This window comes from Callorhinus ursinus, unplaced genomic scaffold (genome assembly GCF_003265705.2).
Source record: "Callorhinus ursinus isolate GAN/ISIS: 27379988/994484 unplaced genomic scaffold, GSC_fseal_2.0 scaffold7, whole genome shotgun sequence".
Lineage (NCBI taxonomy): Eukaryota > Metazoa > Chordata > Mammalia > Carnivora > Otariidae > Callorhinus > Callorhinus ursinus.
The window spans coordinates 53,423,610-53,449,805 of record NW_027397069.1 but is presented as its reverse complement, the minus strand read 5'-3'; the positions used below and the strand labels follow the sequence as shown (position 1 = coordinate 53,449,805).

At 38.1% G+C, this 26,196-nt stretch overlaps 1 protein-coding gene across 2 annotated transcripts in view; it reads right to left on the bottom strand.

Moving 5' to 3' along the window:
- RB1 (RB transcriptional corepressor 1) overlaps positions 1 to 17,367 on the bottom strand; it is a 160,260-nt gene extending 142,893 nt beyond the window's left edge. The window contains exons 1-2 of one of the 2 annotated variants that reach the window (XM_073894543.1): positions 17,029 to 17,367; positions 14,173 to 14,299 (exon numbers count right to left, since the gene is read on the bottom strand). In XM_073894543.1, coding sequence (XP_073750644.1) covers positions 14,173 to 14,299; positions 17,029 to 17,177 — 276 coding nt within the window. In that variant the 5' untranslated portion in view covers positions 17,178 to 17,367. The remainder of the gene's footprint in view (positions 1 to 14,172; positions 14,300 to 17,028) is intronic. The other variant, XM_025874895.2, reaches the window with a different exon arrangement.
- Between the last annotated feature and the right edge of the window lie 8,829 nt (positions 17,368 to 26,196).

Genomic DNA, 26,196 nt, shown 5'->3' with positions numbered 1-26,196 from the left:
GGGGGGTGGGAGGGATGGGGTGGCTGGGTGATAGGCATTGGGGAGGGAATGTGCTATGGCAAGTGTTGTGAATTGTGCAAGACTGTTGAATCACAGATCTGTACCTGTGAAACAAATAATGCAATATATGTTAAGAAAAAAAGAAGAAGAAGATAGCAGGAGGGGAAGAATGAAGGGGGGGGAAATCAGAGGGGGAGACGAACCATGAGAGATGATGGACTCTGAAAAACAAACTGAGGGTTCTAGCGGGGAGGGGAGTGGGGGGATGGGTTAGCCTGGTGATGGGTATTAAAGAGGGCACGCTCTGCGTGGAGCACTGGGTGTTATGCACAAACAATGAATCACGGAACGCCACATCCAAAACTAATGATGTAATGTATGGTGATTAACATAACAATAAAAATTTAAAAATAAATAAATAATGTTAAAAATAAAAAAATTAAAAAAGTATATTTGAGTTTTGAATATACTTTTCTCTGAAATTTTGAAAGCAAAGTATAAAAGTGATGATAAAAAAATAACAGGAAAAATGTTAGTATCTGGAAAACTGCATGCTATAATGCCTTGGATGTTAGCCTCCAAAATAGTAAATAATCAATTAGAAGATTCACAGTGACCACAAAATTAAGTAAATTAGTTCTCAGAAGAAACCTAGCTGCTCTTCATTCAGAGATGAAGGTTAAATTCCTTGCATGGGTCCTTAGGAAGAAGAAAATACACTGCAGTAAACAATATTGGCCAACAATGAAAACCTCCATGAAGGAAAAGCAATTTAAAAGCAGGCAGCCCAATTATTTACTATTATAATAATTACACTATATATAATTATATATTAGACCTATCTGAGTATTTCATGATGAAAGTTCACAATTAACTTTAATAATGTTATCTGATATACATATTAAATATAAAGCATTAAATGGTGGAAAAAATAGGAAAGAAACAGTTTAGGAAAGAGAACAGAAAAGTGAAAATCAATGAAACCAAAAACTGGTTTTTTTTTTTTTAAGAGATCACCAAAATAGAGAAACTTTTAGTTCGACTGACCAAGACAAAAGAAAGAAGGCTTAAATCAGTTACAATTAAGAATGAAGTAAGGACATAAAGACCAACCTTACAGAAATAAAAAGAATTATAACATGAATGCTTATAACAGATGAAATGGACAAATTCCTTAAGAGAGACAAACTACCAAAACTGACTCAAAAAGAAACAATCTGAATAAACCTATAGCAAGAGATTGAACAGTAATTTTAGAACTTCCCAGAGAGAAAAGTCCAGGCCCAGATGGCTTCACTGGTGAGTTCTACCAAACATTTAAAGAGAAATTAGTAACAATTCATCAAACTCCTCCATAAAAAGTGCTTAGGAGGGAAGATTTCCCAACTCACTCTGTGAGAAGCCAGTATTATCCTGATACTGAAATCAGACAAAGACAATTATAAGGAAAGAAAACAGAGATAAAATCTCCTATGAGTATATGCCAAAAATCCTCAACAAAATACTGTCAAACCAAATTCACAAACATATAAAAAAGATTATACACCATGATCGAGTAGGATTTATCCTAGAAGTTCCATGCTGGTTTAAGATCTGAAAATCAATTAAAGTAATACCAATAAGAGAGAAAAAAAAATCATTATATTAATAAGCACCGAAAATCATTTGACAAAATCCAAAATCATCTGATAAAAACACTTAATGCAAGAGGAAGAAAACGGAACGCTCTTTCTCTCTCTAAAAATAAATAAACAATTTTCTAGCATTAAATATTCACTAGGGGAAGATTATAAAATACACCATTTTACATACAGAGAAACAAAGATTTGGATGGTAGCAGACTTATCTTTGGAAACAATGCAAGCTAGAACATAATGGGACTTGGGGAAAAAAAGCCAAGCTACGGTTTTTTTACATTTATTTATTTATTTATTTGAGAGAGAGAGAGAGAGAGAGAGAGAGAGAGAGTGAACACAAGCAGGGGGGAAAGCAGAGAGAGAGAGGGAGAAGCAGACTCCCCACTGAGCAGGGAGCCTGACTCAGGGCTCAATCCCAAAACTCCGGGATCATGACCTGAGCCAAAGGCAGATGCTTAACCAACTCAGCCACCCAGGTTTCCCCCAAGCTACAATTTCTTAACCATGAAAATATCTTTTAAAAACTAAGGCAAGGGGCACCTGGGTGGCTCAGCCAGCTGGGTGGCTGCCTTCAGCTCAGGTCATGATCTGAGAGTCCTGGGATTGAGCCCCACATTGGGCTGTCTGCTCATTGGGGAGTCTGCTTCTCCCTCTACTTCTCCCCCAGCTTGTACGCTCTTTCTCTCTCAAATAAATAAATAAAATCTTAAAAAAAAAAAAAAACTAAGGCAAAATAAAGACTTTCAGATGTGTGAATGCTGACAGAACTCATCATCAGACCTGCACTGTAGAAAATGTTAAGGAAAATCCTTTAAGGAAGGAAAGTGATGCCAGATGGAAATCTGGACCTTTATAAAAGAATGAAGAACACTGGAAATGATAGCTACATGGCTAATAAAAAGACTTTTTTAAATTATTATTTAGATTTCTTTAAAAAATAATTGTTTAAAGCAAAACTAATAACACTATATTATGGGGTTTCTATCACATGTACAAGTAAAATGTATGACAACAGGATAAAAGCCATGAGGGAAGAAATGAAAGCATACTGACATAGTTTTTATACTGTACATTTAGTAATATAATATCATTTGAAAACAGACTGTGAAAAGTTTCAAATATATGCTATAAACCCTGAAAGAATGATTAAAATAACACAAAAAAGTTATAGCTTACAAGCCAGCCAACAAATGACAAAAAAGGAATCATAAAAAAATAGTCAATCCAAACAGAGGCATAAAAAGAGGGAAAAGCAACAAAGAAAAGATGAGACAAGTAGAAACAAATAGCAAGGTGGTAGATTGAAGCCCAACCATTTCAAAAATCACATTAAATGTCAACAGTCTAAAAACCCTAATTAAGAGGCAAAGACCAACCCAACTATATGTTGCCTATAAGAAACCCACTTTAAATACAGTTGACCCTTGAACAACATGGGAGTTAGAGCTGCTGACCCCTATGAAATTGAAAATCTTTGTGGGGCGCCTAGGTGGCTCAGTCAGTTAAGCATCCAACCCTTGATTTCAGCTCAGGTCATTTATCTCAGGGTTGTGAGATGGAGCCTCACGTTGGGCTCCATGCTGGGCTTGGAGGCTGCTTAAAATTCTCTCTCTCCCTCCCTTCTCTCCCTGCCCCCATATCTCTCTCAAGAAGAAAAGAAAAAAAGAAAGGAAAGAAGGATGAACTAAAGAAAATCCATGTATAATTTTGATTCCCCTAAAACTTAACTAATAGCCTACTGTTGACCAGAAGCCTTACCGATAATATGCACAGGTGATTAACATATATTTTGTATGTTACATGTATTATATACTGTATTCTTACAATAAAGTTAGCTAGAGAAAAGAAAATGTTACTTAGAAAATCATAATGAAGAGAAAATACATTTACAGTACTGTACTGTATTTACTGAAAAAAAAATCCGGGTGCCTGAGTGGCTCAGTCCGTTAGGCATCTGCCTTTGGCTTGGGTCGTGGTCCCGGGGTCAAGTCTCGCATTGGGCTCCCTGCTCGGCGGGGGTCTGCTTCTCCCTCTGCCCATCACCCCACTCTCGTGCTCTCTCTCTCTCAAATGAATAAATAAAATCTTTAAAAAAAAAATCCATGTATAGTGGACCCACCCACTTCAAACCCATGTTGTGCAAGAGTCAACTGAATAAAGACACAAAGAGGTTAAAAGTAAAAGTATTTTTTTAAATGGTATATGATACAAAATATTTATCAAAAGAAAGCTTACGTGTCTGTATTAATATTAGAAAAAGATTTCAGAGCAAAAAACATGAGGGATAAGGAGATCATTTCATCATGCTTTATACTAATAATATATGATACATACCATGTAAGATACAATAGTGAAGTTTACTAAAATAATATTAAGGTATAATAAAGTATAATAATAAAAGAACATCATAAACAATTTTATACCAATTCAACAAGTTAGATTGACCCATTCCTTGAAAAACACACACCGCCCAAGCTCGCCAAAAAAGTAAGAAAACCAAAAAAAAAAAAAAAAAAAAAGGACGCCTGGGTGGCTCAGTCTGTTAAGCTCAGGTCATGATCCCAGGAGCCCTGCATGGGGGCTCCTGCTCAGCGGGGAGCCCGTTTCTCCCTCTGCTGCTCCCCCTGCTTGTGCAAATGCCCATGTGCGCTCTCTCTCTCTCTCTCTGGCAAATAAAATCTTAAAAAAAAAAGGTAAGAAAACTGAATTGCCCATATCTATTAAAGAAATTGAAATTGTAGTTAAAAACTTTCCCACAGAAAAAAACCCTCGAGGCCCAGATGGTTTTACCAAACATTTAACAAAGAAATGATACCAATTTTACACAAACTCTACAAAAAAATTAGAGAACAAAATATTTCCCAACTCATTCTATAAGGCCAGCATTATTCTGTCACAAAATCTAACAAAAATTGAAGGAAAAAAAAAACACTAAAAATAACCTGTAACCAAAAAGAGAAAACTAAAGACCCAATATCCATCATGAATATATATGCAAAAATTCTTAACAAAAGTTTAACAAATCAAATCCAACAATATATGAAAGGGATACTGTATCATGATCAAGTGGAATTTATACAGGAATGGAAAATTGCTTTAACAGTCAATATTATTCATCACATCAACAGTCTAAAAAAGGAAAAATATGATCATCACAATAGATGCAGAAAAAGCATTTAATAAAATCCAACATTTATTTGCTACAAAAAAAAAAAACTCTGCAAACTGGGAATAGAAGGAAAATTCCTTAATCTGAGAAAGGACATCTAAGAAAAACCTACTCTTAACATTACACTTAATGGTAAAAGACAGAATGATTTCTCCATAAGAGTAGGAATTCTTACCACTTCTATTCAACATTGTATTGAAATCTTAGCCAGTGCAACAGGCAAGGGAAAAAAAGCAAAAGGTTATAAAGGAAGAAATAAAGCTGTCATTATTCACACATAATTGTGTACATAGAAAGCCTATGGAAACTCAAAATGGGCAAAAAACATTAAAAACAATACACTAATGATGATAAACAATGGCAAATAAGCACATTTAAAAGACCTTCAGCAACTATGGACTTCGGGGGATAATGATGTGTCAGAGTAGGTTCATCAACTGTAGCACTCTTGTGGCAATGTTGATAACGGAAAAGGTTAATCATGTGTGGGGGCAGAGGGTATATAGGAACTCTCTGTACCTTCTGCTCAATTTTGCTGTGAACCTAAAACTATTCTAAAAAGAAAAGTCTATTTTAAAAAATATCCTCTATCACTAGCCATCAGAAAACTGTGAATTCAAACCACAATGAGGTATCACTACATACCAAGAAGAATGGCTAATTTAAAAAAATAGTACCACCACCAAATGTTGGCAAAGACGCAAGGAAACTGAATCACCCATATATTGATGGTAGGAATATAAACTGGTACAGCTGGAACAAAGTTTGGCAGCTCTTAAAAAATTAAACACATATGACCATACCATATGACCAGCAACTGCACTCCCCCAGAAAAATGAAAACTGGTATCTACACAAAAACCTATACACAAATGTTCACAGCAGCTGTATTCATAACAGCTAAAACATACAAATGAGGCAGACATCTTTCAATGAGTGAATGGTTAAACAAACTGCAGTCCAGTCATGCCATAGAATACTACTGAACAACAACAACAAAAAATTGCAGTGGGCTGACTTGTGCCCCCTGCCCAACGCCTGAAAACTCATATGCTGAAGTCCTAACTCTAAGTATCCAAAAATGTGACTGGTTTTGAAGACAGGGCCTCACAGAGGTACAATAAAGTGAGGACATTTGGTGAGCCCTAATCCAATCTGATTAATGTCCTTATAAGAACAGGAAATTTGGACACAAAAAACACACCAAGGATGCGTGCACATAGGAAAAGCATTCCAGAGTGCAAGGAGAAGGTGGCGATCTGCAAGCCAAACAGAGAAGTCCCAGAAGAAACAACCTGCTGACATCTCAACTTGGACTTCTAGTCTCCAGAAATATGACAAAATTTATTTCTGTTGTTTAAGCCACCCAGTCTGTAGTATTTTGTTATGGCAACCCTAACAAACTAATATATTGATATACAATTTCAATGACTCTCCAGGGAATTACTCCGAGTGAAAAAAGCCAGTCCCAAAGGTTAAATACCGTACAATCCCACTTAGATAACATTCTTGAAATTATAAAATGTCACATTATTGAATAAAGATCTTATTAAATATCTATGTATAGCCAACCTGGTCTACTGGCACTGTCAACATAATATTTGGAAAGATAGATTACAATCATTGGTCATCTTTGGAGAATCTTACAGAACAAATGTGTTAGTTTAAAAACTAGTCAATAAAAGCAAAGCATAAAGCACTTATCCTTCCTTTCCTGATGAACTATACTTTAGAATAAGAACAGTTAATGAGGGGCGCCTGGGTGGCTCAGTCATTGAGCGTCTGCCTTCGGCTCGGGTCATGATCCCGGGGTCCTGGGATCGAGCCCCACATCAGGCTCCCTGCTCGGCGGGAAGCCTGCTTCTCCCTCTCCTACTCCCGCTGCTTGTATTCCCTCTCGCTGAGTCTCTCTCTGTCAAATAAATAAATAAATAAATAAATAAATAAACCTTTAAAAAAAGAACAGTTAACGAAAAAAGTTTCTCTCAATTATTACAACTAATAATTGAAAGAGGAATGATAAAGTTATCAGATTACCATTTAGCAACCCCTATGGATCCAGTCAATGGTCAACAGTAATCGCTTATAACAAAAAAAGAGACATAACAAGATGTTTGCCTCCCAATGGGCATTCACAAAAATATCTCTGAAGTATTTCTTCCAGGCCTCTAGGCCTGATCTATTTCCAGAAAATACAGAGAATTAGACAAATATGTTAAACAATGAAGGAGATGCAACCTGCAGAATACACACTGTAGGAAATTCTACAGAATAAACCATCCAGTTTCTTCAACAAATAAATTATAAGAAAAGAAAGGGATGGGGGACAGAAGTAGAAGGTAAAATCTATAGATTAAGAGATTTAAGACATAAGTCAACAAATTACAATATACGAACCTTATTTGAATCCTGATTACAATGTGTGAAAAAATTTTATGAAATTGAAAAATTCTGAACACTGGATATTTGATAATAAAAAACTGTCACTGGGGGGCGCCTGGGTGGCTCAGTTGGTTAAGCGACTGCCTTCGGCTCAGGTCATGATCCCAGGCTCCTGGGATCGAGTCCCACATCGGGCTCCCTGCTCAGCAGGGAGTCTGCTTCTCCCTCTTGCCCTACCCCCTCTCATGCTCTATCTCATTCTCTCTCTCAAATAAATAAATAAAATCTTTAAAAATAAAAAAACAACTGTCACTGGGGGCGCCTGGGTGGCTCAGTCAGTTAAGCATCCAACTCTTGATTTCAGCTCAGGTCATGACCTCAGGGTCATGAGATCGAGCCCAGCAGCAGGCTCTGCACTGAGCACGGAGCCTGCTTAAGATTCTCTCTCTCCCTCTTCCTTTGCCCCCCCATGAATGTGCACACTCTCTCTCAAAAAAATTAATTAATTAAATATTCTGGGGTTTTTTTTAAGGTTATTAAAAGAAGAACCTTTTGCAAAGGAGAAGTTATTTGCAAAAGAAGGACTTCAGCCCTGCATGAAGAACCCTGCATGAAGAGGTTTCATAGGACTGTAGTACTGTGTAACTTACATGGAATGCCTAGTATTACTCCAATTCTAAACTATTCCTTTCAACTATCTTCCTACACATAATGACCCATATCACAAAAACAAATGCCTCTAACAAGGGCAATATATTTCAAAGCTCTTGAATATATATACACACACAAAACCCTAAGAGGTTGACATTCAGATATCATTTCTGCTTTACAGATAAACAAACTGAGACTTGGAGAATTCACCAATTGACCTAAAATCCTATGGCTAAAATGCAACTACTATAATCAAAAGTTTCCTGCCTCCAGGTCCAAGGCCGTTTCCATTCACCACACAGTCATTTAAGATGCAGAAAGAAAATCAAAATTCTAACAACTGATTCACTGTAAGTCACAACATAACAGCACTCCTGGCCAATTTCTTAATGGAAAGTCCCTTATTTATATGCTATATGCAGTATGAACACCATCTAATATAATGACAGCAATTACATATTACATGCTTATTAAACATTTATACGAAAAGGGAAAAACACTTTTCTAGACAAAATACCACAAACCTTTCCTTAAATTTTAGAAAAAGTACCACATCAGAATCATTACACATACATTTATAAATTCAACTATTTTCAAGGTTGCTTTGGCTATTTGGGGCCTTTTGTGGTTCCATACAAATTTAAGGATTGTTTGTTCTAAGCTCTGTGAAAAATGCTGTTGGTATTTTGATAGGAATTGCATTGTGTAGATTGCTTTGGGTAGTAAAGACATTTTAACAATATTTGTTCTTCCAATCCGTAAGAATGGAATGTCTTTCCATTTCTTGGGGTCACCTTCAATTTCTTTCATCAGTGTTTTATAGTTTTCAGAATACAGGTCTTTCACCTCTTTGGTTAGGTTTATTCCTAGGTATTGTTTTTGGTGCAATTGTAAATGGAACCAATTCCTTAATTTCTCTTTCTGCTGTTTCATTATTGGTGTATAGAAATGCAACAGATTTGGGGCGCCTGGGTGGCTCAGTCGGTTAAGCGGCTGCCTTCGGCTCAGGTCATGATCCCAGGGTCCTGGGATCGAGCCCCATGTCCAGCTCCCTGCTCAGCAGAGAGCCTGCTTCTCCCTCTCCCTCTGCCTGCCACTCTGCCTACTTGTGCTCTCTATCTCTCTGTCAAATAAATAAATAAAATCTTTAAAAAAAAAAAAAAAGAAATGCAACAGATTTCTGTATGTTGATTTTGAATCTTAAGACTTTACTGAATTCATGTATTAGTTCTAGCAGTCTTTTAAGTTTTCTATATAGAGTATCATGTCATCTGCGAATAGTTAAAGTTTTACTCCTTCCTTCCTGATTTGGATGTCTCTTATTTCTTTTTGTTGTCTGATAGCTGTGGCTAGGACTTCTAGTAATAACAGTGGTGAGAGTGGACGTCCCTGTCTCGTCCCTGACCGCAGAGGAAAAGCTCTGTTTTTCCCCATTGAGGATGATATTAGCTGTGGGTTTTTCTTATATGGCCTTGATTATGTTGAGGTTATGTTCCTTCTAACCGTACTTTGTTGAGGATTTTTATCATGAATGGATATTGTACTTTGTAAAATGGGTTTTTTTTTCATCTATTGAAATATTCATATGGTTTTGATTCCGTCTTAAAAAACAAAGCTGGAGGCATCACAATTCCAGATTTCAAGTTATATTACAAAGCTGCAGTGATCAAAACTATGGTACCAGCACAAAAATAGACACAAAGATCAATGGAACAGAAGAGAAAACCCAGAAATGAACCCACAACTACATAGTCAGTTAATCTTCAACAAAGCAGGAAAGACTATCCAATGGGAAAAAAGTCTCTTCAACAAATGGGTCTTGGGAAAACTGGACAGCAACATGCCAAAGATGAAACTGGACCACTTTCCTACACCAAACACAAAAATCAACTGAAAATGGATTAGAGACCTAAATGTGAGACCTGAAACCTTAAAAATCCTAGAATAAAATGCAGACAGTAACGTCTTTGATACTGGCCATAGCAACTTCTTTCTAGATATGTCTCCTGAGGCAAGGGAAACAAAAGCAAAAATAAACTATCGGGACTTGATCAAAATAAAAAGCTTCTGCACAGCAAAGGAAACAACAAAACTAAAAGGCAACCTATGGAATGGGAGAAGTTATTTGCAAATGGCATAACAGATAAAGGGTCAGTATCCAAAATATATGAAGAACTTATAAAACACCCCCCAAAATTAATAACCCAATTAAAAAATGGGCAGAAGACATGAATAGACATTTTTCCAAAGAAGACATACAGATGGCCAACAGATACATGACAGGATGCTTAATATCACTCATTATCAAGGAAATACACATTAAACCTGAGATATCACCTCACATCCATCAAAATGGCTAAAATCAACAACACAAGAAATAACAGGCATTGGCGAGCATGTAGAGAAAAGGGAACCCTCTTGCACTGTTTGTGGGAATAAACTGGTGCAGCCACTCTGGAAAACAGTATGGAGGTTCCTCAAAAAGTTAAAAATAGAACTTCCCTATGATCCAGTAATTGCACTAGTAGATATTTACCCAAAGAATACAAAAATACCAATTCAAAGGGATACCCCAATGTTTATAGCAGCATTATCTATAATAGCCAAATTATGGAAATAGCCCAAGTGTCCACTGACTGATAAGCAGATAAAGAAGATGTGGAATTTATACAATAGAATATTATTGCCGCCATAAAAAAGAATGAAATCTTGCCATCTGCAATGACATAATGGAGCTAGAGAATATTATGCTAAGCAAAATAAGTCAGTCAGAGAAAGACAAATACCATGTGATTTCACTTATTGTAGAATTTAAGAAACAAAACAAATGATCATAGGGGAAAAAAGAGAGAGGGGCAAACCAAGAAGCAGACTCTTAACTACAGAGAACAAACTGATGGTTACCAGATGGGAGGTGGGTGGGGAAATTGGTGATATAGGTGATGGGGATTAAGGAAGGCACTTGCTGTAATGAGCACCTGGTGTTGTACGGAAGTACTGAATCACTATCCTGTACAGTAAACTAACATTACACTGTATATTAAATATTACTGAAATTTAAATAACTTTTAAAAATTCAAGGATTTTTAACTGATTAACTTCTCCTAAAAAATTATATTAATATAAAATTTTCCAGGGTAGTTCTTAAGTCAAATTATTCTGGTTGCATGATCTAATATAGGCATTCATTTACACTAATAAGTGCTTTATGTGCATGAAGTTAATCTACACTATTAACTCCAAGATCCAGAAATTATTGTTAGTCATTTTTACAAATAACAAAACTGAGGCTTGGAGATTTTAGGTAACTTGTTTAAGATCGTGGAGCTAGTAAACAGTAGAACTGAGACTTGAGTTAGTCTGTCTGATGACAAATCCTTGCTCTTAACCCACCCTCTATTCCAATAAACATCATCTACTTCCAGTTGCCAAAAAGAGTTCCCTTTGCTACTACATTTTTCTTCTTGTTTAAAAGAAGATAGCCAACTGTTATCTAGAATAGCTAGAATGGAATAGCTGCATCAGAAATGGGTTTATTTGTCCTAACATTCACTTCTCTGCACAAGCTCTGTCACATTCTCCCTTAGAAATGACTGTATAATCAGAGGTTAAATGCTCAGGCCAACCCTCAAAAACTTAACTATCATTTAAAATAATATTTCTAGGTAAATGTCTGGTAATTATAATAGGACAATACCACATCCTCCTCTGTCATACACCCCTGGAAAAAACAGGTACCCAATATCCCAAAGATGAAATTCCTTCCTTGTCTTCCTCCAGCTCCACTAGGAAATGAGATTTAAACTGTGCCAGTTACTATGGAAGGTAAGGATAAAGCCAGGGTAAAAGCATAGGATAAGAAAGTAGTAACATTTATTCATACTTGTAGTCAAGTCTGAAGACACTATTACTGTTACAGTTCAGTAAAAAAACAGTTTTGTGTGAACTAGCCTGGAAGCCTAACTACTATATTGTACTTACAAAGAGATTGGGAACATAACCCACTCATAAATTGGAAACTACCAATATTCCCCAATACTCTCTATAATCTGCTGCTCCTTCCCAACTTTCTGAAAACTAAAAGCCTAGCATTTGTGAGCAAGAGGTGAAGGAGCTATGACTCCCTGCAACTGCATATGCACAAAAAAAACTTTGTACATGAAGTACCCAAATCAATGGAAGTACAAATGCTTTGGGAAGATAATACCAAAGTCATTCATCCAAGATACTTCAATATTCCTCCCTTTTTAGTAAGGAGTTCCAGATTATGTTCAGGTCTTTGAAATTGGATTCATTTTCTCTTTTTTATTACCAGAGGTTATGCACTGAATGCTTGTGTCCCCCAAAATTCATATGCTTAAAACCTAATGCCCAATGTAAAGGTATTAGGAGTTGTGGCCTTTAGGAAGTGATTAGGTCATGAGGGCTCTGTCCTCATAATTGGGACCAGTGCCTTATAAAAGAAGCCTGAGAAAACTCCCACCCCTTCTGACTTGTAAAGCCAATGACAAGGTGCTATCTATGAAGGAGGAAGCGAGCCCTCACACAGACACAGAATCTGCCAACACCATGATCTTGACTTCCCAGCCTCCTGAACTGCAAGAAATAAACTTCTGTTGTTCATAAGCTACCCAGTCTGTGGTATTTTGTTAAAATAGTCCAAATGGACTAAGATACTAGAATTTTTTAATGGTTTTAAACATTTTTATGGGATGTACGTTAACATATTTTGCTGTGTTAATCTGATCAGTAAAAACAGACAGACATGTACAATAATACAATGCTAAAAAGAAAGTAAATTCATTAAAAGTGTCTGTCTGGAGTGTAATTTAACAATAATTCCCAAAAGATACATAAATGTTCATAGCTGTTGACTCAGTAATTCAACTTGTAAAAATGTATTCTAATAATCAGATTTATTCATTAATTTATTTAACAAACTATCAAGGACTTACCTTGTGCCAGGCATTATTCTTATGAATAAAGACATTTATCACATCATTTTACAGTGCCAAAAAGTTGTGGGGAAAAAAATGTCCAATAATAGTAAGAGTTTTAGCAAATTAAAATATATCTAATGTATAAAATATTAGAGTACCATTGGAAACGACATTATCAAATACCAAAAAAATATTTAACAACATAATAAAATACTCATGAAAAAAAGAGAAAAAATTTAAAACAAGATACAAAACTATTATATGTAACTATATGTAATTACATGTATGATCCCAAATCTGTGTTTTAAATGACCAAGCCAGGGACCTCGATCGAGTTACTTAACCTCACTCTATTTCAGTATCTTCTAAAACATCAAGATTTTACATTTTACATGTAAAATAAAGATTTTTTATTTCATATCTCAATGGATTGTTGAATGAGTTATTTTTTTAAATGTTTATAATATTCCCCCAGTACATATAAAGCACTAGTAATTATTTGCTGGTGTTATTAGTAGTAGTAATATTACATATACACACATATACTTATGCAAAGAAAAAAAGGAAAGAAATATATCAAATGCTATCAAAGATTCTAAATTCTAACAAAACTAATTCTGAAACAATCAGGAATTTTGAACACTACACATTATAAGATACTAAAAATTATAAGGTATGGCTTTGTTTTTCAAAAAGTCTTTGTATCAGAGTGAAGTATGTATGAATAAAATATGATAGCTAAGATTTACCTTAAAATACTTTGGAGGGGTTTACCTGTGGAGATTTTTAAAAATTTTTAATGCTATCAGATGTATGTTATTTACCTCTGTGTAACAAAATTATTACTTGCTTTTCTTTTCTTTATGTTTTTCTATTTTCCAAATTATCTAGAGTAATTCAAAATTATTTTTTTAAATGAGAAAATTTTGGGGGCGCCTGGGTGGCTCAGTCGGTTTAGTGTCTAACTCTTGGGTTTTGGCTCAGGTCATGATCTCAGGGTCCTCAGATCAAGCCCTGCATTGGGCTCTGTGCTCAGCAGAGTCTGCTTAAGATTCTCTGTCTCCTTCTGAGGGTTTTAGAGGGGAGGGGGTGGGGGGATGGGTTAGCCTGGTGATGGGTATTAAGGAGGGCACGTATTAAATGGAGCACTGGGTGTTATACGCAAACAATGAATCATGGAACACTACATCAAAAACTAATGATGTAATGTATGGTGACATAACATAAGATAATAAAATAAAATAAAATAAGATTCTCTGTCTCCCTCCCGCTCTGCCCCTCCCTGTGCTCAGGCTCTCTCTCTCTCCCTCTAACATAAATAAATAAAATTTTCTTTAAAAAAATAAATAAATAAAATGAGAAATTTTTTCAAAAAATGTTAAGGAAATCCTTACCAATACTCCATCCACAGACGAAACTTTCTCCCAAGTTAACCAAGCTCTTTCTCTGACATGATCTGGTATCTTTAATTTCTGACATAACGCAGTAAAATCAGGTTCTTCGGTTTCTTCAAACACAAGCCTACCAGATAAAAATAGACATATAATAGGGATATACTTACAAATCAAACTAATTAAGTAAACATTTCTTTCAATGGTTTGCATATAACAGCACTGTTCTGAAAAAAAAAAGCATCACTAAATACTTTAAAATCTTATTTATCCTTGAAAAAAATTACAGGTAGAATTTAAACATGTTTATCTTTTTCATAGTGTTTCCAACAAAAATACAACACAGTGAAAGATGTTTGCTGGCCTGGTGAATCACATACAGTTCAAAAAGCAAAATAGTTTTGTAAAAGTAAGTATGATAGCTAAAGCTGTATAGGAAAATTGGGATGACAATAACAGCACAAAGAAGAAAGCCCATATATAACATGACAGAATCAATTTAGTATCAGGAACTTTGCTAAAATGCAGTCTACAACTTATCAATGTCTCACATAATCTCTCTACCTACTAGCATTTCTTACATGATGATTAACTTAACATAAATTACTGCTATGCTTATTTCAGCCTTTTCTCTTTGATCCTCCTTACCCAAGATAGGTAGTCAGTAATTTCTTGTTGGCTAGTTCCTTTTCATTCATTTAATGCCTATTTCACACCTAATAATAATAATATGAGGAATACTTAATAATTTTTGAGTATTTATTCTAGTCCTGTCTGTACAAAGTACCTTAGATGCATAGTTTCAGTGGAATCCACACATCAGCCTATTAGATAAGTATTCTTACTATCCTGTTTTACAGATAAGTACCAAATCAGAGAAGTTAAAGTACTCACTCGAGGTCATGGCCAGTAAGTGGGAAACCCAATAGTTTAATTCCATAATCCATGCCCTTGACCACTATTCCAGACTGCCAACCCTCCTTCAAAACATAACTAACTTTTGATTATGTCAACAATGAAGGTGAAGTGCTGTTCCTAGTGAAGGTTTTCCTTCCAACTTCACCACTTAGGTCAGATATAATGCAACAGAAAGAAGATCTCAACCTTCAAGGTAGAAACACACTGTCACTGAAAGTGCAGGTGGAGTGGGCCCTGAATCCATCCCTAAGCAAGTTGCTAGGCTTCGGATTGCCTGGCACTAGTTTTTACCCTTGCTAAGCAGCTAATCTACAGAGTTCAACTGCCCATACTAGTGAAACCTTTTGTGGGTATTGATAATCAAGAGTAGAGTGTATCTTGTATGCTTTTGACTTACAGGAGATTTTTTGATAGTTCCATCATTTAAAAGTATGTAACATAATGTTGGGGTGGGGAAGAAAGGCATTCTTTTCCCAGGTGATGGCCATAATTTCAGTATTTCTGGGTTACCCTATAATAACTGGATAACATGGAATTCTTTAGAGTAAATTTACTGCTTTTTCCAAATGAAAACTTTCAAGTATTGGATACATCAGAGCTTATTCAGAAATTAAATGTCTTCTCCCAGAACATCCTAGACTTTTTTTTCCTGTGAGTGTGATTTTTAACTCACCCATAAGACAATCCATTTAAACATATGTATTTTTAATAGCCTTTCACAGGCCATCCCAAAAGCCCATTCCAATTTTTTTACAATTTGTCTGAACTCTGTTAGTGTCTGGCAAGTTGAAAGAATAGGACTTGGTAACGGGCTAGAACAGGGGAGGAAGAGGTGAGGGACTGAAAGGAATCCCATTCCTCCGAAATCGATATGTAGTCTCAAAGTAGAACCAGTACTGACAATAATAATGGCAATCATACTCTTTCAACCTTAGCTTCTTAACTATAAAGTCTCACAATCAAGAAAAGTAGAAATGTTGCAATGGAATAAATACCCCCCGTCATGTTCTACTACATTATCATGGACTCGCCTAAAGTTAGATACCACTTGGGGGGGAAAAAAGTTTCATGTGAGCACAGGAACATCACTAATTTTGTACCCCCCCAAAAAACAAAACGAGAGGACACAAGGTTGTTTCCTGGCTCAAAGGCAAAATGAAAGAAATAATGAAAAATGCTGAAGATTAATAATATACAAGAGTTTTATGCGACGGGAATAAAAGAAAAGTTGAGCAACTTTTAAGCACTTAGACTAAACGTCTTACAAAACTTTCTCCCACACACCAGTTCCTCTCAAGAGTTATGTTCCTCCAGTAACTACCCATGGCTCTGAATATAAGGGAGCGCCACAAAAACACCTCAGCCGAGTACCCTAGGGGCAACTGACACGCAGGACCCTGGACTTCACGTCCGATGGCTTTCCTGGTTGGCCTCTCCCAGGACTGGGCTTCAGATGCAGTGCACGCCCAGAGGAACACTTTCAGCTGTTGCATCGCAGAATACCAAAACAGAAAGTCAAACGACCACCGAAATACTACAGATCTCAACAGGAGACAAAATCTCCAGCAGACACTAGTCAGTCTTTTTTCTTTTTTGCCTTTGATGGGGCCTCTAAATCACCCGCCGCCTGCAAGCTTTTCCGCCTAGAGGAGGAAAGGCGGCACCTGTCACTTTGCTCAGGGACCCGAGCCCCACCCGCCCGACACCTGTCAAGCTGGAGCCGAGACCCTTCCCGGCTTCCCTCCCCTCGTTCCCGAACCCAGACCCCTGTCACCCTCCTCCAGGCGCTCTGCGGTGGTGGGGGACACGGGAGGACCCTCCTCCAGCCCGGAGGCGGCCGCCAGCGGAGACGCGCCCCCGCCTAGACGCCGGGGCGCCCGCCCCGACGCACTCTCGGGGCGCCCTCCTCTCGTGGCGGCCGCCGCGGTTCTGCTCGCTCACCTGGGCAGAGGCAGGTCCTCGGGGCCACTGTCCTGCTCGGGGTCCTCCTCGGGAGGGGGCGGCGGCGGCGGCGGGGGTTCGGCGGCGGCGGCGGCGGCGGCGGCGGCAGCGGCGGCGGCTGCTGCTCTCCGGGGGGTTTTGGGCGGCATGACTCCCCCCCAGGGCAGGCGCCAGTGAATGGTGGCGAAGAGCCGGGGAAGGAGGACGCGCGCACGTCGGGGCACGCCCCGTCCTCTCCCGACTCCCGTTACAAAAATAATTTGAACGTCCCCTGAGAAAAACCGGACGAGCCCTCCCCCGCCCGGCAACCGAGCCCCGCGTCCAACCGCGGGAAAACGTCACTTCCGCCCGCGGCGTCACGTCCGCGAGGCTCCCGGGCCCGCCGGCATCGGGAGGGAAACGGGGCGCCGAGCGGTGCGCTGGGCGGGGGCGCGAGGTCGGGCGGGCTGGGCGTGTACCCCCGGCCTGGGCCAAGGCACTCTCCCTGAGGCAGCCGCCGCCGCCCGGACGTGTCTCCGCTCCAAACTCTCCTTTTCAGGCCTGGGTGCCGGTAACGGGGCACCGCACGGTCTGGTGGGTGAGATTGGGCCCCATTTTTATCTGTGGGCTGATCTGGGGCTGCAGCTCTGGCCCCGCCGGGAATATCGAGCGTGAGCACCCTGGGCGGTCACGCCCCTCTCCCTCCGTGGGCGGCGCCCTCCCTCTCTAGCACGCTCCTCCCGCCCAATCCGTTGGGCAGAATCGGCCAAAACAAAAACAAACGTTTGTAGAGCACCTAACAGAAAGTGAATTTTGACGATCACTGAGAGATATAAGGTGTAGAACAATTACTGGCCTTTTAGGGTCACTGTTCACAGAAGGGGAGTGGGGGAGTGGGTAAAGAACAAATTATAGGGTGATAAATGTTCTAATAGCGGTGTCAAAACGGGAGGCACCAACGAAATGTCTAAGGGACATCTTCAGAGAAGCAGTGGCAGCTCAATAGAAGTTTGCCAGGCACACCTAACATGTAAGGAGGGCTTACTATGTACCAGGGATTGTGCTGGCCATTTTAACTACCTTAACGCTGGGTCCCGCCCCCCACCCCGTCCTGTAGTGCTCACTGCTCAGCGGGAAGCCTGCTTCTCCCTCCGCCTGCAGCTCCCCTTGCTTGTCCGCTCTCTGTCAAATGAATAAATAAAATCTTTAAAAAAAAAAAATGCACCAAGAAAAGAGGAGCATGCGCAAAGGCACGAAGACCTCAGAGAAGAGCTTGCCGGAAGAGCTTACACCACCGAACGTTGGTTTAGAAACTACGTGTCTTCTCTTGTAATATTTACTATAATAATAGACTGTCTAGTATGAATACATGTTTTTCTCTCTTTGGCAGATCCAGCGGATTGCCCGGTCAGAACTTCCCAACTGAGGCACTGTGAATAAAATATAGTTGTGTTCTTATGTGAACCCTCTCATCCTTGGAAGAGCTGACCAGGGTTGAGACCGCAGGAGCCTTCAGTCAAGTCAGGGTTGCAAACCTCTTGGGTTTATCTTAGCCAGTTGTACAGTGGATTACCATTTTCTGTATATACCATGATACACATGTCAGGATGTGAAAAGAGTTGGCAGTCATTGGCCTACTCAACAGCCAGTCTTGCCTAAGTTCAGAAGCCATCTCTTGGGGGCCAAAAGTTTGTCAGGAAGTAGGGCCCAAACCCAGCCCCAGCTCCAGAGAATGAACAGCATCAAAGTGGGAATCCTCTTCACCTTGCCAGGGATTAGCGTAGGCAGGAGCTCAGGATGTAGTTTTGGTCTTTGCAACATCAAAGATTGTCTGCTGGCAGCCTGATAAAATAAGATACAGAGGTGACATGGTTCTTCTACCTTTACCTATTCTCATGAGATTGTGACACCGAAACAGTCGCCGCAGCCATTGTGATTTCAGGCAAGCTGACCTGAGGATAAGGCAGAAATGTTAATGATGTTACAGTAGTAATATGAAAAACATCTGCATCCTCCACGACAAATGAGTCTCTGATTTGGCCCACCCTGGAGCTGACCTCAACTGAGCTGGGGTTTTCAGTTGTTTACACCAGAAAGCATTATGACTAATAATATGCGTCCTATGAGCCCCTTCAAGGGTAGAGACCAAATCTTAGGCTTTGTTGTAGCCTTATAGTAGCCAGCAGGGTTAGGCACACAGTAAATGCTTGTTTGCTAACAGCAGAGAGGCCAGGAGAGCGGAGGAAAGTTCTGGGAACTGAAGTAAACTCTATATGTAGATCTGACTTTCTTTAAACCCAGTTTATCAAGCTCTGGATTTACCACAGTTGTGATAAATCAAAGACAGATTTCTCAATTTACAAAAGGTTGTGTGTCTTTACCATGGATTAATTTAACTATGTTTCTCTAGTACATTTAAAATCCTTACACACAACTCAGAAACATTCAGTCGATCAGAAGTTTTATATCCCCCACATGGCTTTCTGTTGCACAACCAAAGAAATATTAAAAATTCTGCAGATTCTTAAAAGATGCTTTTCCTGATCCTCCTCCAACAGTGAAATCACTCTTTTAAAGGTTACCTATGTCCTACTTGTTCATTCAATGACTTCTTTCTGATCTTCATTCTACTTGACCTTTCTTGCAATTAACACAGTTAACCACTTCCTCTTTCTTAAAACTTCCCTAGTTTTCCACAAATCCATGGTCTCCTTTTTCTCCTCCTCCTCCCTCTGTTCCTTTGTTAACTCCCCACTGGTTCTTCTCCCTGTCTTCAGTGCAGGTTCCCTAGAGCAGCATAACTCAAAGTGTGTTCTTTAGACCACTGCCAGTTTGCTTGTATCTTATCCACAAGGAAATAAGCACAGAAATTAAGAGTAAGTGCTTAGCAACGTTTATAGCGATTTAATATTTCAGCTATATCCAGGCACATGATCTTTGAACACCTCTCATTAAACAGAATATGGGACAGTTCAGGTGTTTCGCAACTTGCGTGGTTGCAGGTGGCATGACTGTGTCCTTGTCCCGTGCAGTAGGACCACATTATTAGGAGTAAAATCTTCCCTGTGCAGTAGGACCACGTTATTAGGAGTTAAATCTTAAGGTTAGTTCGTTAACTGTAACCCCAAAGTGAATACAAATCTGTGAAACTGTAAATATCTGTTTACTTTTCTAACTTGTTATATTGACAGTCATTTTAATTTTTAATCAAGCCTTTTTTTTTGAAATTCATAGCTACATTAGGGAAGTAAAATTTGTGTCATTTGTTTTTAACCCTAAATTATAGATGGTGAAATAAGCCTTACTGTCCTGTTTTGTCAAGAAAAGACACATGTCAGTAGTATGTTAGTAATAATAGTAAACCAATGTCCAGAGAAGTGATTCTAAAGAATTAAAGATCCAAGTGTTTTTACTAATTTTATTCAGAAGTATCATCCCCCTTTTATTGAGTTCATAGCCAAAACTCATAGTAAAGTACTAAAACTGTAACTGACTGATGAAGGAATAAGGCCATCAAAATTCAGTAGCATTCACATATAAAATATAAAGAAACTAATTATGAGTTTGATAAAACATTTGGAATTTTTATTTTCCATGCAAATAATCTCCACACATAGGGAATTCATGGATCCAGAATCCATTTCTTTAACTGAAGGACACTTTAAATGTAACTATAACTTAATAGGACAAATTTTTGAAACTGATAAAGAATTGATACTATTAATGATAAGGAAGATGAATTTTGAAACAAGCATTATTTGCTCCATTTTGGGTAAAAATTAAAAGTGAATGTCCTGAGCTTGCTGAAATTGTTTTAAAATCAGTTCCATTCCCTTAAACATATCTTTGAGAGACTAATTTCTCTACTGTGAGTGTTACTGAGTAAAACATAGAAACAGTTTGGATACATAATATCTCCTGCTAGAGGCATTGTCAGCAATCCAACCTAATTTAGGTAGTTTAACACAAGAAACATTCATTTGTCATGTTAAAATCTGTTACTACTAACAAATTTAAAATGTTAAATATAGCATTTAATATAGGAAAATTGTTTCTTCACTACCAACCTTTTATTTAGTTGTTATGACTATGGAATGATAAAAAAAAAACCTAACCATGTATTAGCAAATCTTTATATTAATAACCTATATGCACACTTTCTGTGAACAAAGTAGTTTTTGTAGTTTCTTCTTTTATGCTATGTCATTTTTTGTTCTATGATTTTGAAATGTAATTTTGTATCTGTTGAAAATATTAAAAAATGTGAGTTTGGAATTGGTGTGCCTTTTTTGTTTTCATTTCATTTTTCAAGTATTTTTAAAGGTTTTATTTTCCAGAACTATCAATTCATGAAATTAGAAAGAAAAGAAAGGTCCTTCACAGATAGTGTGAGATTAACAGTGGCCTAAAAGATTCTCAGCTCTCCTCTCCTTTTCCTCTATTTCATTTCCATGATTTAAATCACCTCCATATATGTATGTTCTTAGATTCTTTCAGATTCCAAGAAACAGAGATCCACTTTGTTTACCTTAATTAATCAAGATTATTGATTAGTTTAGGGGGGTAAGTGAAAGAGACAAAAAAACTAAAAAATAAGAGTCCCTCATGCTACATTCATGTACTTTGTCATCCATCCAGTAGCTGGCTCCCGTCCTTCCTGCCTCTGTGAACGTTGTTAGTCTTCATCTCTTTATAATTTTCTCCTGCCACAATGACCCCCTCTCCACGTCACTAATTCACATTCCTCAGGAGAGAGAATATGATTGTTTCCCCTACTAAACTGTAATTTACATTAGCAGGACCAGATAACATAATTGGCAGGACCCAGTGCAAAATGAAAATGTAAGGCCCCTTTTTCACAAATTATTGAGATTTTCAAGCTAGTGAGTGTGGAACATTAAACAAAGCACAATGCCTTTCTAAATGGAGCCTTATAGAACTGCACAGCTCACCTGCCCATAAAGCCAGCCATGTCCATGAGAGTACATCTATATCTGTTCTGCTAACTAGGGTGTCCCCATGCCTAGCATGAGCCCTTGACACTGAGCAATCAACTGGGCTTGATACCAAGTGGTACTAGTTTGGGACTATATCATTGTTTTAGTTTTTGCTCCTTCCCTGCCCACTCGCCTTTGCCTTCACTCCTGTTCAAATTGCACTCAGTCTCTATCTTCTAGAGAACCAAAGCTAAAAGACTTGGCTCCAAAGTGTCCCGAAGACATTCAGGATGGGATATCAGAGTTGGCTTAATCACTGGTCTTAGACAGCAATAAAGACCGAAGCATGGTATGTGGGTAGTAAGTGGGGCCACACAGTGGTATCATAATTACTAAGCCTCCCCACCTGTGGCCAAACAGGATGCAGTGCACCTAGAAGGTGGAGCATTGGAATGTGTAGAGGCTGTGATGCTTGAACAGTATGGGAATAATAATTGTAGGGATTGGGATGGATTCCGTTACTAGAATTGTACACTTTGTAAAAGAAAATGATACCTCAGGGTAGTCAACTGTCACCTTAAGGCACACTGAGAAGGGCAGAAGGCTTCCACTGGCAGTTTTTTAAAAGATTGTGATTTTGATGTAAATTATTTTTGCATTTGTCTTTCTTGCCGAAGGAGACATAGCCAGAAAAATGTTGCTAAGGCCAATATCCAAGAGATTACTACCTATGGTTTCCATCTAAGGGTTTGATGGTTTCAGGTCTTACATTTAGGTTTTACTGCATTTTGAGTTTATTTTTGAGTATGGTGGTTCAGTTCAACCATTTTTTTTTTTTTTTGGATGTAGCTTTCCAGTTTTCCCAGCACCATTTATTGAAGAGACTGTCTTTTACCCATTGTATATTCTTGCCCCCTTTGTTGTAGATTAATTGACCATATAAGTTGTAGATTAATTGACCATTAAATGACCACAGATAATTGACCATACAGGTTTTATTACTGGCCTTTCTGTTCTGTTCCACTGATCTGTCTATTTTTGTGCCAGTACCAAACCGTTTTCATTACTATAGCTTTGTAGTATAGCTTAAAATCTGAGATTGTGATATCTCCATCTTTGTTCTTCTTTCTCAAGATTGCTTTGGTTATTTGAAGTCTTTTCTGGGTACATACCCATTTTAGGATTATTTGTTTTAATTCTGTGAAAAATACTATTGGTATTTTGATAAAGATTGCATTGAATCTGTAGATTGCTTTGGATAGCATGGACATTTTAACAATATTAATTCTTCCAATCCATGAGCATAGTACATCTTTCCATTTGTTTGTGTGGTCTTCAATGTCTTTCATCAGTGTTTCAGATACAGGTCTTTCACCTCTTTGGTTAAGTTTATTCGTAGGTATTTTATTCTTTTTGATGCAATTGTAAATGGGATTATTTTGTTAATTTCTCTTTCTAGTGTATAGAAACAACAGATTTCTATATATTAATTTTGTAACTCATTACTGAATTCATTTATCAGTTCTAATAGTTTTTTGGTGGGGTCTTTAGGGTTTTCTATGTATAGAAAAACCCTAAAACCTTTTTCTTTGTGAATCTAAAACACAAAACAAACAAAAAACCAGAAACAGACTCATAAATATAGAGAACAAACTAGTTATTGCCCAAGGGGAGAGATGTGGGGTGATGACAACATAGGTGAAGGGGATTAAGAGATACAAACTTCCCAGTTATGAAATAAATAAGTCAGGGATGAAAAGTACAGCATAGGGAATACAGTCAATATTGTTGTAATAATGTTGAATGAGAAGTCATGGTGGCAGTGATGAAAGTATTGCATGGGCCAGAAAATATGGACTCCTCACTAATTCTGATCTATCTAGATTAATGGCCATTGCTGAATTCCCAACTTGCCACTTGTAAATACTGAAACTGAGCCTTTAATATGCCATTACTTTTTGAGAAGACCAGTCAGCCACTTGATGGCAAATCGATTACGTTGGACCACTTCTACCTTGGAGGAGGTAGTAATGCATCCTTATCAGAACTGGTACCTAATCTAGTTATGAATTTGCCTTCCTTGTCCTCAGTGCCTCTGCTATCACCAATATTCAAGAATTTATGGAAGCTTGATATATTGACATGGTTTCTCTCACAATAATGGCTCAGACCAGAGAATATATGTTATGACAAAAGAGGGGAAACAACTAACAGAGGCCCATGGTCTTAACCATGTAACTCATCTGTATTAGCTAGATTTTTTTGCAAAGCAAAATATTCCAGACAGTGCAGAGTTGGGGAATGCCCTCCAAGATACAGTATATGCACTGAACCAACAGCTAATATATAGTACTATGTCCCCCAGTGACTAGAAATAGGGGTGCAAGAAAAAAAGAGTGGAGGTAGGATTAACCCCTTGTAGTGGAAGGATGCTGTTGGTGCTTTGCTTAAATGTTCTTTACCTACTCGCACACTCATCCCTCAGCTGCTATTAGTATTGACTGAGAATCGTCCTTAGCCAAATGGGAGCTGCCTCATCTATGACATCTACCCCCATCCCTGCCCCACTGCTGACAGACATTGGCCCATGATAGACTGACATGAGGGTACAAAAGAATAGAGGAGAGAGACTTGAAGATTATCAATTATGACCTTGATATTATCTTCATCAGCAGGGACTTGACCTTGTTTCATTAACCTTCTTGCCTTAAGTCCTCCCAGAAATGGTGGCTGGATATCATCTTGAACAAGACTCTGTGATGAAATGAACCTGTTCTTTCCCCCTTAGGGAGGAAGTGAAGGATCTACTCACAAAAACTGCTGCTTCTATTGTAGTATAGGGGTGAATATAATGGGAAGCATTAATGAAAATGAGTGGTGAAAAAGATGCATTTTATTAAACACTGTACTCAGATGCTCTTGGCCTCACCAGCCTCAGGGCCATTAGCCACTTGTTTTGTCCCAGACAACATTGTGATAGCCAACACCTGTTGGACTATGCTATTATGGCAACAGACTTCACATTAGCACAACTTGAGGGTCAGCTCATCTTATAGCCAAACAATATTGTGTCTCACCTCCTGCCCTGGAGTTTTTCTGTTGCTAAAAGACAAATGAGACGCTGCAGGACTTGTCAGTGCCTACACATGAACAACCCAGAAATGTGTGGGATTCAACGTCCATGAGGAAAAATTTTGACAAGGGAATCTAGCAGATAAATTCTCTGTCTTCTCAGAAGTTTGTTCTGGGATAAACGTCATTTATATTACCTCTTGAAAGATGCTCCCATGAGACTGAGCCATTAATTGCATTTCATACTGAGTGATGGCAAGTTCACAGAAGAAGCAGTGGAGTGCATATACATATAGAAAATGGTCACAAAGGATGAATAACAATGCAAAGATTTTTCTCCTCATTAATTTTATTTTTACACAATAAATCTAGGTTTGTACAATTGTACTATTATGACATTTAGTAATAAGAAAAAAATGATATGATTTGTAATTTAAAAATGTATACAATCACTGTTGTGAAGTTCTTACATTATATGTAAAGTTGCATAATATCAATTCATCAAAGATGCATATTATAATCACTATACCAAAAAACTCCAAAAAACCGAAAGAAGATATAATTGAAAAGCAAAGAAGCTTCAACTGAAAGGCAGTACTAATCAGGCTGGATAAAAAAGTAAGACATAATGATATGTTATTTACAAGAGATTTACTTTAAACACAAAGACATGACCAAGTTAAAGTGATGGACATAAACTGCCATGCAAACACTAATCATAATAAAGTTAGAGGACCTAGGACTTACAGTACTTTGTTGAATGACAGTGGTGAGAATGGACATCCCTGTCATGTTCCTGACCACAGAGGAAAAGCTCTCAGTTTTTCCCCATTGAGGAGGATATTAGCTGTGGGTTTTTCATAGATGACCTTGATTATGTTGGGGTATGTTCCCTCTAGCCCTACTTGGTTGAGGGTTTTTACCATGAATGAAATGTACTTTGTCAAATGCTTTTTTTTTTTTTTTTTTTTGCATCTATCGAAAGGATCATATGGTTCTTATCCTTTCTTTGGTTAATGTGGTGTATCAAGTTGATTGACTTGTCAAGTTGATTGATTTGTGAATATCGAACCACCCTTGAAGCCCAGGAATAAATCCCACTTGATCATAGTGAATGATTCTTTTAATGTACTGTTGGATTCAGTTTGCTGGTATTTTATGGAGGATTTTTGCATCCATG